General features: G+C 39.0%; 1 protein-coding gene across 3 annotated transcripts in view; it reads left to right on the top strand.

Moving 5' to 3' along the window:
- Window positions 1-3,995: 3,995 nt before the first annotated feature.
- Window positions 3,996-14,427, top strand: part of CCDC192 (coiled-coil domain containing 192) — a 230,511-nt gene continuing 220,079 nt past the window's right edge. Inside the window, exons 1-2 of one of the 3 annotated variants that reach the window (XM_031011048.3) lie at window positions 3,996-4,088; window positions 10,282-10,333. In XM_031011048.3, coding sequence (XP_030866908.2) covers window positions 10,283-10,333 — 51 coding nt within the window. In that variant the 5' untranslated portion in view covers window positions 3,996-4,088; window position 10,282. Of the gene's footprint in view, window positions 4,089-4,999; window positions 5,301-10,281; window positions 10,334-14,427 lie in introns of those variants that run through there. The other 2 variants (XM_019028132.3, XM_031011047.3) reach the window with 2 other exon arrangements.

Here is a 14,427-nt window from a genome sequence, read left to right on the forward strand (position 1 = left end):
TAGAATAAAACACAGGACTTCTGTTCTAAGGTCATGGAAAGTAACTCTGTCTCTATCTCTGGCCATGAACAAAGTCATCTGTAGTCCCAGTTCTGCTGGCAGCCACTCCATGCCTGCAAGGAAAGCCAGCCCTCAGAAGAAGCCACACTGTTTATGGAAAGATACCACATGCTGATAATATCAATGATTAACCTTGAAGTACCTTTAACGTCTGGACTTTATAGGCACATGAGCCAGCAAATTCCCTGATGAGTTAACTACTATTAGTCACCTTTTCTGTTACTTGTAGCTGAAAATATCCTTCACAGAACAATAGCCATCAAAACACCTTCATCCATTTGACAGAAAGCCATGAGAAAATCCTGGAAGATGATTTTTGAGAAATGTCTTCTTAGGATTCCCTACTGTCTTGTTTGTTTTTACTTATTTGAGACCAGATTCTTTATTGAAAGTATATGAAAATGATTTTTAAATGAAATATTTAGATGAATTACATTTAATTTTACAGCTAAAAATTTATGAGAAATGTTATTGGAGGCATAACTAGGGACATAAAGAACATGGATTCCACAAAACCTAGAGTAGCAAAGCATTAGAAAAGACATGAAGAATATTTTAAAACATACTGACAGCGGAAACAACCTGGAAGACATTTCTCGGTGAGGATAGCAGCCTAACAAATACGTCTTGAAACCATGACTGTTTTGTACCATGCCTATCTCTAATGGCTTGCATTGTGATAGGCACAAGACAATGATAAATGTTTCCAAATAAGTGATCTACTCTCAAGAAGTGAATGTTATAAAGAAAAGTAAATAAATCCTAGGAAAACCATAATTAGGTACTCACCAACACAGTAGTAACATTTTAAGGAAAACAGCATATATAAGCAAAAGAATGAATAGAGATTGTGCTGTAAGTTGAATTGTTTCCTGAGTAAAAATCAAGAATAATATGAAAAATATAAGTATGTGAACTAGGCATTTATTGGTAGAAAGTAATAGGAAGCAATTCTGACTAGAAAAGAAAAAAGGAATTGATTGTTGGCATATTGGGGCTCATGGAATCAGCAGAAGGCTGAGTTAGGTTTAGAAACGAGCAGAAACCAAGACCACTCCAGAGACTAAGAAGCAAGACTTCTAACAGGAATAGTTAGGTCAGAATGCTGCTGTTTAAGGACAAGGTAGAGGTTGGTGGTGACCAAATGAAAGCTGTTTCGGAAGAGTCTATGAATACTCGATTGGAGAAGATTGAAGAGAGAATGGAAAAACAAGCCACTCTTCTGAAGAAGTTTTCACAAAAGGGAGCATAGAGAAAGATGAGGTCAAGGGAGGTTTGTTTGTCTTTAAATGGTGCTAGTTGAGCATGTTTCTGTGATGACGGGACTGAACCACTGGATGCAACACATTTCCCTGCAAGCGCCCCAAAGCTGGTTCCTTCTCATCTTTCACATCTCTGCTCTATGTCACCTCCTGGTCCTAGTCTTATGACATCGTTTTATTTTCTCGATAGCACTTGTGTCTGTCTGTAATTATCTTCTGTATTTGTTTGATTGCCCTCTACCAACTAAAGTACGAAATTCAAGAGAGCAGCAACTTTGTCCTGCTTATCACTGTCATATAAGCATCCAGAACAGTGTCTGTCGCAAAGCTGAGCCTTAATAAATATTTGTGGGATAAATTAAAAAACAGATAACTAGAACTTCAACTATTTCTTTCCTTCTTATGTTAACTGTTTGAGATTCAAAGACCCAGGATCCAGTTGCTGATGAGCCAAGTTCAACGCTGTGTAGTCCTTTGTCTGGGCAGGGTCTGCACCACCTTATGTTATTTGACGGGGGCTAGCTAGGTAACTGAGTTTAATGTCAGTCCAAAGCCAACTATGAGGGGAGAGAGGCCATTCTCACAGGAAAATCAAATACTGCTAGGAATCTCCAAATGACAATTGCTCAGCGCAGTAAGGCACAGTAAGGAGGGAGAAGAAATGTTCATTTCTTGCCACAAACAAGCCAGAAACAAAAAGTTTACATTCCGGCTGATCCATTAACAGCTGTCAGTTTCATCCCTAGGCTTCCCAAGAAAAAATTTTAGGACCAAGGGGACAGACGAGTCTGTCTGCTTATACAGATAAACATCCCTCTTCATTAAAACAGGCTGGGAGTCTGGAGATAATTAGACCCACTGCGTCAAGCAATCAGCAGCACAGGGAAGAGGTCAGAAAAACAATGACAAGTGACCTGGCTAATTCTTAAGAGAAACAGAGGAAAGCCTTTGCAATCACTTGAAAGACTTTTTGGCTGTTGTGGCTCATGGCCTGATCTGTACTTGTTTGTTTGCTGTTACTTTGGTTTCTCTGTCACTTTCGCCCTTCCTCTTGTCCTCCCCTAGCACAGACACACTCACCTAGACTCTCAGACATGGGTACAGTCACCTCGCGTTCATCACAATGAAAACATAGTGAACTTTCCCAGGTCAGCTTTGGGAAGGGTGGTCATTTTTCTCTGCAAGATTCTACCTCCCCAGGAGGAAAATCTAAGAAGTGCTCCTGTTTGTTTTTATTTTCTTATTTTTCTTTATTTTTTATTTTTTTCAGTGCTTGGGATCTGTTAAGTTAGAAGATCTTTTTGGAAATCCCAAACGTGCTTCATCAATTTTTTCCAATAAGACATTAGTAGCTACTAGAATGATAGCGTGATAAAATAATGAGCTCCACGAGGGCAGGAACAGTATCGATTTCATTCGTGCTGAGCACCTTGCCTAGCACAAAGTGAGTTTTCAATAAATATTTGGTGAATAAACAAATCAATACATAAATGAAAGTGTGAGTGGACAGATGAAGCCAAAGGGCTATTTTCCAAGCAGAAGCTCCAAAGACCACTGCAGCTTTCTCTGCTCTCCTCAGCCACACCACTTCATTGTAAATCTATTATCTCTTCTGTCTTGCCCTTTTCTCATTGCAATGTTCTCCCTTCCATTCTCCTTTCTGATCCTACTGATATTTACTCACCTAAGTTAGATAAGACATCTTGATAAGCACGAGCCATGGAACATATAAAATATGCATATTCTTAAGATTCCTCCTTGTTATATACGCATTATATGATTTCTGATTCTAAGAAAAGATATGTTTTTGATAGGCTACACGGTAAGTTTTAAAATTGTATGTAATAATCTACAAGATCCCCAATGACCTTACAGCATTTTTTCAATTTAAAACAATGTTAATGGTGGAAGTGTCAATGATTTATATGTATTTCTAGAAGTTTTGTTATAATACCTCTTTGTTTTCTTTACATTTAGAGGGAGAAAATGTAGTTTTTCTAAACTAAAGCTCAACTTTTTAAAACAAAATCATTTGAGTGACTTTCATAAGTACTTTTCCTTAATTATAAAAGAAAAATACCATTAATTTTATTAGTTAGCATGCTTAGAATTCTGTAGGTCAATATGCCTTTAATGACCCAGCCAGTTTCCTCAGCACCACCTTCTGAAATCCTTCCCATGAAGTATTTTTTTAAAGGAGAAATGGGAATGGAAAAGTCACTTTGTTTTTCAAGGACTTTTTGGAAGTCTGCTTTTGTACTAGCCATATCTCTCCACCTCTCTTTTTGATCAGCTAGATGTATGATAAGATTAATAACCATTACAAATAATTAGTGCCTACAGTGCCTTTCACCAGCCATTATTGAGATGACTTTTCTTTTATAAAATATTATGACTACAACTACACAGTGAACATCTGGACATTCCTCTAAAATGCACTAAAGTGTAATCTACTCTGTGGCTTTTTTTTTTTTTTTTTTTTTTAATGAGATGAGCTAAAGAAACAGAACAAAATGTTAGCTAGAAGGGATGACAGAAATAGTTCAAGTGGTTCTTCCTTTTTTTTTTTTTTTTTTGAGACAGAGTCCAGCTCTGTAGCCCAGGCTGGAGTGCAGTGGCGCCATCTTGGCTCACTGCAAGCTCCGCCTCCTGGGTTCACACCATTCTCCTGTGTCAGCTTCCCGAGTAGCTGGGACTACAGGCGCCCACCACCACACCCGGCTAATTTGGTTCTTTGTTAAAGTAACAAATCCAAAGCATAGAGAGGTAAGATGATTTCTGATCCCCAACAGGCTGCTAACTACAAGCAAGGCCGATTGCCCAATCCTTGCCTTTCCACAACTACCCATTTAGTGCTGGCTTTTCTATCCAGAACAACAACCGCTCAATAGTTCTTAATTTTATTCATAGGGTTTTTTTTTTTTTACCAAGGGGCTGGGTCACTTGAAGTTTTGTTGAAGAAGTAAATGCTAATTATACTCTTTAATAGATCAGTCTTAACTATTCATTCCTGTTACTATTGTAGTTACTTGCTCTATAATGCTCTAACCCTAGAAGCAAATTCTGTGATTAGAAACATTGCTGTCATGCCAGTCTAATTTATTTTAGGATGAGCAGTGTGACTAGATTGGGTGAGTCCAGGACATACAGACCAAAATCCAGGAATGATTCTGAGCTGTGGACTGCAGGGATCCTACCTGTACTTCCTGTCAGAGCAGAAAGTGAAGCGGATACAGGTTCACCTGGGTCTACAAATGCATCCAGGGAGAGATACAGCAACTGGCTGGGAGAAAGTAGCTGGTGTCTTTGGACAAGCAACAGGGAAGATGGAGCAGCGGTTGCAGGTGAACAGTGAGCAAACTACCAGCTAATCAGGCACAATGAATCACTTGTGCAATCCTGTGTTAGGAAAGAAGCTTTCATGAGAATGTGGCCGGGTGGGGTCTTCTGTCTGGGGCCGGTGGGTCCCAGGGAAAGCAGATCATCACAATAAGGGGTTGGTCTGTGGTGACACCACTGATTGCCTGTAAACCAATGCATTTCTGGGTGTGCACCCCTCTCAGACAGCAGTGTGGCTGTTTCCTTAGCATTGGTTCTGGATGTAAACATGCCTTGGTTTGAGCATGAAACCACTGTTTCTGTTCCACTTTGAATGAGTTTTCCAGAAATGATGGCTATGTGGTGATTCTTCACCTATTCTCATGCCTGGATCTGATTTGTGAGATGTTTTGAGACGTTACTGTGGCTTTGTAACGGAGATTTTTTTCTTTGGGAAGTTAACTGTCTTTTCCACAGCCATTGTGGTAGCCTAGCAACAAGGGACAGCAGAGCAAGAGCAGGGATTCTAAAACTCTAAGGAATGATGCCTGTTGACGTCTGTCCCAGGGACAGGGGATCCCAGTGGGTCTGGCTTGAGATGGGACAATGCTATAGCAAGAAATCTGTGGTCCCAGAGTCTGACACCTCAGAGAGAAGCAGGTGAGTTCCCAGCTCCTCTCATCCCAAAATAATTCATGGGAATTTCTGGATAAAGTAGCTTTCACTCAGTACTTCAAAAAAAATCTTTCTTTAAAGTCTGGGGAATAACAGCAGACAGACTTTTTATCCTTTCCTGGAGAGTGACCCCTTTCTTTGAAAGCTGCTGTCTTCCCAGATCATAGGGCATGGCCTGACACACAGTAGGGGTTCAATAAATATTTGTTGAACAAATAAGTTGTCCCTTACTTGGTCTTCTAAAAATCACACACTCACCCACCCCAGCCATTTTACTGATGTGAGAAGGGGGAGGGTATGAAGCCAGACTTCTTTCAGTTGAAATGAAATGTCATCTTCACTACTCTCTTGCCAAGAGATGCACACACAAAAAGCTGGGTCATTCCTCCTCTACATGTTCCCCACATAAAGACCTAGATCAATGTTGGCTAGAAATATGGAAGTACAGTTCACTTCTCTAATTGATCTGCATTTAATTACTAGAAATTTTGCATGTTGACACCATACTCATTTCCCTTTCAAATGTGGAAATATCTTCCATTTACAATTTTCTTTTAAATCTTGAGTGAGAGGTGGCCACATCTCTGTAGCAGGAGCTACATCCTATAGGGCAGTATCCTTGTGGGATGTTCACATGCAACCATGGTTCTGCTTTTTAAAGTTTTTGTTTGTTTGTTTGTTTGTTTTTGAGACAGAGTCTCACTCTGTCATCCAGGCTGGAGTGCAGTGGAGTGATCTTGGCTCACTGCAACTTCTGCCTCCCGGGTTCAAGTGATTCTCCCACTTCAGCCTCCTGAGTAGCTGGGATTACAGGCATCTGCCATCATGCCCAGCTAATTTTTGTATTTTTGTAGAGACAGCGTTTCACCATGTTGGCCTGGCTGGTCTTGAGCTCCTGACCTCAGGTGATCTGCCCACCTTGGCCTCCCAAAGTGCTGGGATTATAGGCATGAGCCACCGTGCCTGGCCTGCTTCGTTAAGTTTTAAAACGTATTTTCCTTATGTGAATGTGTGATCCTTGTTCTTATTTGCTTTTCATCTTGGGTCTACAGTCTGTGGATGATATGAGAAATTCACAAATCTAAGATTTTATGTAAAATGTTGTTTATTTGTGCAAAGGATTCCATAAGCCTCAAAAATTAAATAATCTATGGGAGGGAGTAAGGCTTTATCCATTCATTGAAGCTAATGAAATTTAGCAAACACTCATTTTCTTTTATTTTCCCAGAACAAAGCAGCTAAAGAGATAACATATCAATACGTAGACAATTGGGGAGTTGAACATAAAGTTACCAAATGGAGGGAAAATGCCCTCTGATGAACAACTTTCAAATAAATAGCCCAGTGTACAATCAGCAGAAAAAAACAAGTGAAAAGCAGGACTTTGTTCTCTCTGTAAATTATTGTTAGTATTTTTTACTCCTGGTGTATGGAGCTGAGTGTTCTGTGCAGGTAGAAAGCCAGGCTTTTGAGGCAGGAGACAGGGGAGTGTCACGCTATTCTTGTGGATTTGTAGGTGACTTCAGTTCAGCTTCTTCACTTCTAAGCAGGAACAAACTGGTCCCATGTGTCTTGTTTGCCTTCCCTTCTCCTTTTCTCTTCTCATGCCCTTGAGACAGACCTTCTCCACAGTTTACATAAACTGAATGGGAACTTGCTCCTATGTTGTCTAAGTAAGGGAGAGTCAGGCCCTGGATGCAGTTAATCCAAGGAACAAAACAGAATTTTCCCAGGAAATCCTCTCCTATACAAATGAAGTGCTCAATAGCTGTATTTCCTAACCAATTTTATTAAAATCATTTAGGCCGGGTGCGGTGGCTCACGCCTATAATCCCAGCACTTTGGGAGGCCGAGGCGAGCGTATCACAAGGTCAGGAGATCAAGACCATCCTGGCTAACACAGTGAAGCCCTGTCTCTACTAAACAAAATACAAAAAATTAGCTGGGCATGGTGGCAGGCATCTGTAGTCCCAGCTACTCGGGAGGCTGAGGCAGGAGAATGGCATGAACCCTGCAGGTGGAGCGTGCAGTGAGCCTAGATCGCGACACTGCACTCCAGCCTGGGCGACAGAGCGAAACGCCATCTAAAATAAATAAATAAATAAATAAATAAATAAATAAATAAATAAATAAATAAATAAATCATTTATTCACCCAGACTAATTGGTGACTAGTCCTCCAATTTGACATGAAGAATGAAGTAAAAAGTTTAGAAAGCGGATAGAAAGACATTTCATTTAAAGGAAGGAAATTTCAATGTTCTTATAACGCACTGAGAAAAATGCTGTATCATTACTCCCTGCCAATAGAAATTTAAAGAAGTTTTTCCAGGTTTCCAGTGAACCCTGAAGTAAGAAAACAATGCAATAAAAACAAACTTTATAAACATATTTGTTAATTATATTTTGTCTTTATCTCAAAGCTAATAGGCTTTCTAAAGCTTTCCTCCCCCCTTAATTATTGTACAACATGACTTCTCCTGTGTATGCTGGGTTACCATGGTTACTCTGAGGCCATGACTCATGACCTTTAAATATAATTGTCAGGCAGCCAAAGCTCTCATTTTTAAATCACCAGTTTTGTTTCAGGCATTATTATTTAAAAGTAGTCTCAAATTGTACTTTCTGTGATGCATTTGTGGCACATCTGAGTATGCACATAAGGGTATTGCACTCACGTATTTTGTTTTGTTTGGTTTCATTCGGTGACTGAATATGACTTTTTTGCCCAGCATAAAAAACAAACGAAGCACGGTCCTTGTCCTTTATGAGGGTGTCACTGAGAAATGCAAAACACAGGTAGAGAAATAATCACATACATCATGAACCATAATAAGGGCTGCAAGAGGTGGATGTCCAAAACCTGCTTGTGAAATACAAAGGCAAGAAATACTTCTGACTGGTAGAGTCAGAGGGCCTTCAGGGAGAGGCAGCATTTGAGTTATGGTGTGAAGAAATGTAAGATTTCAACAAGCAGAGAAGAGAGTATGAGTGTTCTGGCCAGAGGAAACAACTAAGAAGAGGATGAACACACACTCTGGACTATTAGGCTGTACAGTTGAGGGAAAACATCCGTTTTGTGAGTTTCACTGATAGGAGATGAAATTCGTTAGAGGGCTCTGTTTATTAAGATCCTTTAAAGCCATTTTTTGGTTTGTCCAGCAACTGTGATGACCAAGAGTTTGTTTTCCATTTCATGATAAAGAGGTGTTGTCAAGTAGAAAGTACCAAAATACTGTTTTTTTGCTGATTTGGGTGTCGTGCGAGAAAAGCAATTACATCTCTTAGAGCCCCAGTGTCTCCTTCCACTAAGTGAGAACTTAATTAATTTTGTTCAGTAGTCACTGATTACTTTGTGAACATTTGTAAATGGTTTCAAATTTTTTGAAAAATGAGTAAAAGAGAGACATGTGCACAGAAATATGGAAATAAAACAATGTATTCATGAGGAAGATAGTGGGATAGAAAATAATAAAAGTACCTTGGGATTTAAAAGCAAGGCTTTATTGGCCAGGCGCAGTGGCTCACGCCTGTAATCCCAGCACTTTGGGAAGCCGAGGTGGGTGGATCACGAGGTTAAGAGATCGAGACCATCCTGGCCAACAGGGTGAAACCCCGTCTCTACCAAAAATACAAAAATTAGCTAGGCATGGTGGCATGCGCCTGTAATCTCAGTTACTCGGGAGACTGAGGCAGTAGAATCACTTGAACCCGGGAAGTGGAGGCAGTGAGCCGAGATTGTGCCACTGCACGCCAGCCTGGGCGACAGAGCAAGACTCCATCTCAGAAAAAAAAAAAAAAAGTAAGGCTTTATTGATTGACAACAATAGAAAGGAATCTATTACATCTATGAGGTTTATTAGATAATTCATTTATTTATTCAACAAATATTTGTTGACCACCCTATCCTTCTTCAATATGCTGAGGGTAGAGTAACAAAAACAACAGAAAAAATTTCCTGTCTTCAAGGAGTTTACATTTTCAGTTGGGAGATGACACAAAAAATATAATAAATAAGCAAACTATATAGTATGTTAGAATGTGATAAGTATCACAGAGAAAATAGTATGGTGAAGAGGTGAGGGGTTAAACTTTAAATGAGATACATATGGTAGGTCCCACTGAGGTGGTGACATTTGATCAAAGACGAGAAGGAAGGATGAGTAAGCCAAGTGGATAGACTTAAAGTATCCAGGGCCCTTGGATGTGCTGGGAACAGAGTGAAGAAAGTATTTCAGAGAGAGAGTGATAAGTCATGTCAAAAGCTGTTAAGGTGAGTTGTGTAAAATAATCACTGGGTATAGGAATGCAGAGATCTTTGGTGAATTGGACAAGTGCAGTTTCTGTGGAGTGGTACTAGTAGTGGTACTAGTCTAACTGCAGTGGCTTTAGCAAAAAAGAAAGAAAACTAGAAGGGAAGGAATTGCAGACAGTGAGAATATCGTTTTGCTGTAACCTGAATAGCAAAAGAGGTCAGTATAATCAAGTGGAAACTAAAGCGGTAAGAAGGCTCTAGGCATGATAAATAACAACATGTTTATAAGCTAATGGAAATGATCCAGGAGATAGAGAGAGAAGAGAGAGGGAGAGAGAACAGTGTAGGAGACAAAGAATTCTCCACGTCTGCTGATTCTTAGGAGTTTATGCTTTCCTTTCCTCTCCCCACTTTTTTTTTTTAGTTGAAATACAAGATTGTTCAGGTTTTTAGAACAGATTGTACTGTTTAGACTACTTATTCTCAAGAGAACTTTTAAAGGCTATTTTATCTTCTGCGAGTAAAGTTTACATTCCATTATTTTTATTTCCCTTAGAAATGTCCAGAAATTGACATTTGGAGGAAATACTTTAGAAAATTTATTTTAAATGTTACAGTGTAATGATCTATTCATTGTAGGTGCGGGGGTGTGTGTGCGCACATGAGTGCCTGAAATAAAATTTTGGAATTCTAAACGTTTACTTTTTTTCAGCATGACGTCTGGAAGTTTAGAGTCAGATACACAACAAGAAAACAAAGTATCGGTAAGAAATGAAGTTTGTATGAATTCTTTATTTAAAAAAAATCATTATAGGTAATGAAACTAACTTCTTTAATTAATATTGAGGTTTTCTTGATATTGTTTAGTTTTCACATTTTACTAGTAAAGATTTTAGAAATAAAACATAGAAAGTTGTTTTCCAAGTAGAAGATTGATGTAAAGTGGGGTGGAGTGGTAACTATGGGATGTTACTGGGGCTTTGGAAAAGTTAGGTGTGATGTGGCACGGCCTTTCTTATTTTGACATGTAATAAATGCCACACTGGTCTCTGTGGCCCTACAATACTATAGACATCCTGGGCTATTTTTGAAGTGTCAGCTTGTGTATGAGGAAATCCTGGAATTCACACACGAATGATATACATTGGGTACAACACAGTATTTGATTTAGCTAGACTTAGGTTTAAATCACAGTCTATTCCAGATACATCTAGTTTTATTCTCTTTCAAGTCGCTGTGACCCTTGAAGGCTTCTTACACCATGAGCTCCATTATGTCTTGGGAAAGCTGGGTCCTTTCTACCTGAGCACCACTGGGTCCCTCCCTAGGCCTCCAGTGAAACTGTGGGTTGCTAAGAGGTGCTGGAGCTAGGTGATGGGTATACAGAAGATCATTATACCAATTCTCTACTTTTATGTAAGTTTGAGGATTTTTGTTTAAAAAGAAAAACATTAGCTATCTATATTTCCCTCAATCTCCTTTGATTCAGGTTGAAGACCCTCTGGACTCCACCAGAGATATTTCTGGAACAATCTTTTCAGCTCTAATATAGAGGCAGTATAGTATGGAGGAAAATTACAGACTAGGAATCAAGACTTGGGATGAGGCCAAAATTTGCCATCTCCAACCTTTGTGATGATAGCCAAGTCATTTAAACTCTCCAAGCTTTACTTTTCATCTGTAGAATAAAGATAATGGACTTAACTAGTCTACTTCAAATAAGATTTTTGGGATGTGAAAATGGTTAAGTGCCTGAGAGTGTACAGGAGCATGGTTATTTGGAATTGATAGCATTCCACTGGGCTTCCCTGTGGGCCAGGGGACTTTGTTCTTTAATTTCTCTATTTCTTTCTGGATTCAGCAGTTCTGGCCTACCACTCCCTTGCAATCCCAGCATCACTAGCTGTATTAGTTCGTTCTCACACCACTATAAAGAAATACCTGAGACTGGGTAATATATAAAGAAAAGACATTTAATTGGCTCGCGGTTCTGCAGGCTGTACGGGAAGCATAGTGGCTTCGGCTTCTGCTTCTGGGGAGGCCTTAGGAAGCTTCCAATTATGGCCGAAGGCAAAGGGGTGGCGAGGCATCTCACACAGTGGGAGCAGGAGCGAGAGAGAAAGAGAGAGAGAGGGCCAATGCTACACACTTTTTAGCAACCAAATCTCCTGAAAACTCACTCACCATCATGAGAACAGCACCAAGGCACCAAGGGGATGGTGCTAAACCATTCGTGAGAAGCTGCCTCCATGATCCAATCACCTTCCACCAGGCGTCCTCCTCCAGCACTGGGAATTATAATTCAACATGAGATTTGAACAGGGACACAGATCCAAACCTTACCACCAGCTAAGAATAATTGATTCTCTTGTGAGTGATATATCTAGAACCTCACTTCTGTACAATTATTTTTGATCATAAAATGTTAACATCTCTCTTGTCAGTGTAGTTCATTTTACCTGGTCCTAGACAAACTGGACATAGCTCTCAAATTTATAATAATTTTCAGAAAGAGAGTTTCTCTTGAAGAAATATTAGCCAAAGGCAAATCAAATTAGTTTGGTTTCAATTAAAAATGTATTTTCTAACTCTAGTGATAATTTAATCTTATGTTGCTTTTTTCAGCTAAGAAAACCTGATAATGAAGTTTTGCTTCATTTAATGGAGCTGTTTATGATACTGTTGCCCAAAGAGTGTCCCTCACTGGACCATATGAAAACAATTTTTCTCTGGTTGGTGGGGACCCTTGAATTTGGGACATGGGAATCTTCAGGGCACCAATTTCTACTTAACTGCCCTGTCTTCTAAGGATGCTAATCAACCAGCACCCTAGAGGTAACCCTCTCATGGGCAGTATCTACACTGAAAAGGACAAGGTGCCAATTACCTACTACCTTTAGGATTTCTGCCAAGGGCTTCAATTGGCTTCCTGGAGTTCAGAATCCATCCCCTTCCAATTTACAATGGGTAAGCTTGGGATCCCTGGGGCTTGAAGGAACTGGTTGTGCTTCAGTTTCTGATTTTTTAAAAAATATTTCTAAAGAAATACATTTAGCTGGAGGGAGTTGGGATTAGAGACCTCAAAGTGGTGGGGATATCCATGATTGCTGCTGCCTTCTTCCACAACGCAGTCTCTTTTAAGTCATGGAACTCACAGAGCACAGAACTCAGCAGAATGGATTCTGCTGTGAACCATGAGGAACCGAATTGCAGGTGGATCTCAGCTGCCTCTTTTAAATAATTGCTTTTAGTTTTGGTCGAGAAGACAGAGATGAGAAAATCTTTTCATGAAGATTTCTTGACCACCAAGCAGAATTAACCCTGCTCTCTCTGCCTTTGTGTCTTGGTGGTTCTTTATTTGCCTTTACTGCACTATTCTCTGAATCTACTTTGACTTTTGAACTCTGTTGGTAAACTGTGCATTCCTAGAGAAAGGACTGAGCTTTATTAGTCTCTGGGACAAAATTTCAGACATCAAAATGGCTCTCGATCGATATCATTTGAAATAAAACAGACTGAGCTCCAGGCGTAGTAGCAGGTGATTGAAATTCCCTGTCCCTCTGAATCCGTAGAGCAGCCCATGAGGGTGGTGTCTGGCATCATCATTGTTATATTGATAATTTTCTTCCTATTGTTATAATTACCAATTTAGAAATTAAGAAATTGAGATTCGGGGAGATTCAAGGAGCTCCAGATGTTAAGTGATCAAAGAATATGTGTTTACTTTATCGCAGGAACCTGATGGGATAATCCAGTAAGACTTTGTTTAAATCCACTCTCAGGTGCCAGGTAGTCCCCATTTATCTCAACCCTGTCTATTGTTTGGGCCTGCTGGAGAATTAGAATGTTATTTAAACTATTGCTTTTGCTGCATTTTAACATCTTCTGACAGAATAGCTAGTGCATATAAATTATCTCATTTGAAGCTGTTTAGGAAATAAAAATTCTATTGCAAGAAGGGTTGGCCTAAATAGGATCAGGATTGCTCCCTCTGAACTATTTCTGAGAATCTAGACAGATAGAAATGAGCAATGTAAAACATATAATGTCATTGGTTATGTGGAGTGCCACATCTAAAAGTAAGACTATGGGTATGAATTCATTAGCTCTAGAATATATATGAAGTATTTTACTCAGTGTGCAAAACTAGGCTTATTATAAAATCCCATAAGCCCTTTAGCTTTCAAGTAGTAATTTAGTGATCACTTTATTAAAGAATCACTATTTTAAGTGCCAAAGATATGAAAGCACTTTTTGGTTTTTAATTTGTAAGATCAAATAATAGCCCACTATATAGGAAGTCAGCTTTATAAAGTGACCTTAAAGTAGCTAAAAGATATTATATTTGATAAGCTGGGGAAAACAAGCAGTGTCTTATTTGTGTCAAATTATATAAATTCTGTTCTTCTTTTAATACTTAGTGTAATATACTATTAGTTTTGCTGGAAACATACATTTGGTCATATTTCTGGTATCTATAAATTTTAACATTCTAAGATGACTTTCAAAAGATTCTTTCCTTTGATGAGCAAACCTTCAAATCGTTAATGAATCAAGGTTATCAATATATCATTTGTGTTTTAAATAAGTGATTTAAAGGAGGTATCTCTGTTTATTGTTAAGATGAGAACAATATAAAATTGTATATGTATCTATATTTAAATAAAGATTTGTTGCTGTTCTGGGAAATAGGTTAATTTTTTTACCACCCTAATAGGTAAGAAATTACATCTCAAAACTCTTTGTTTTGCCTTTCCTTTCTTTCTCTCTCTTTCAGCTTTACCAAGACATAATTGACACATTTAAAGTATATAAGTTGATGAGTTTTGATACCATGTGAAGCTACCACCACAATCAG

This window comes from Gorilla gorilla, chromosome 4 (genome assembly GCF_029281585.2).
Source record: "Gorilla gorilla gorilla isolate KB3781 chromosome 4, NHGRI_mGorGor1-v2.1_pri, whole genome shotgun sequence".
In the NCBI taxonomy this organism is placed as follows: domain Eukaryota; kingdom Metazoa; phylum Chordata; class Mammalia; order Primates; family Hominidae; genus Gorilla; species Gorilla gorilla.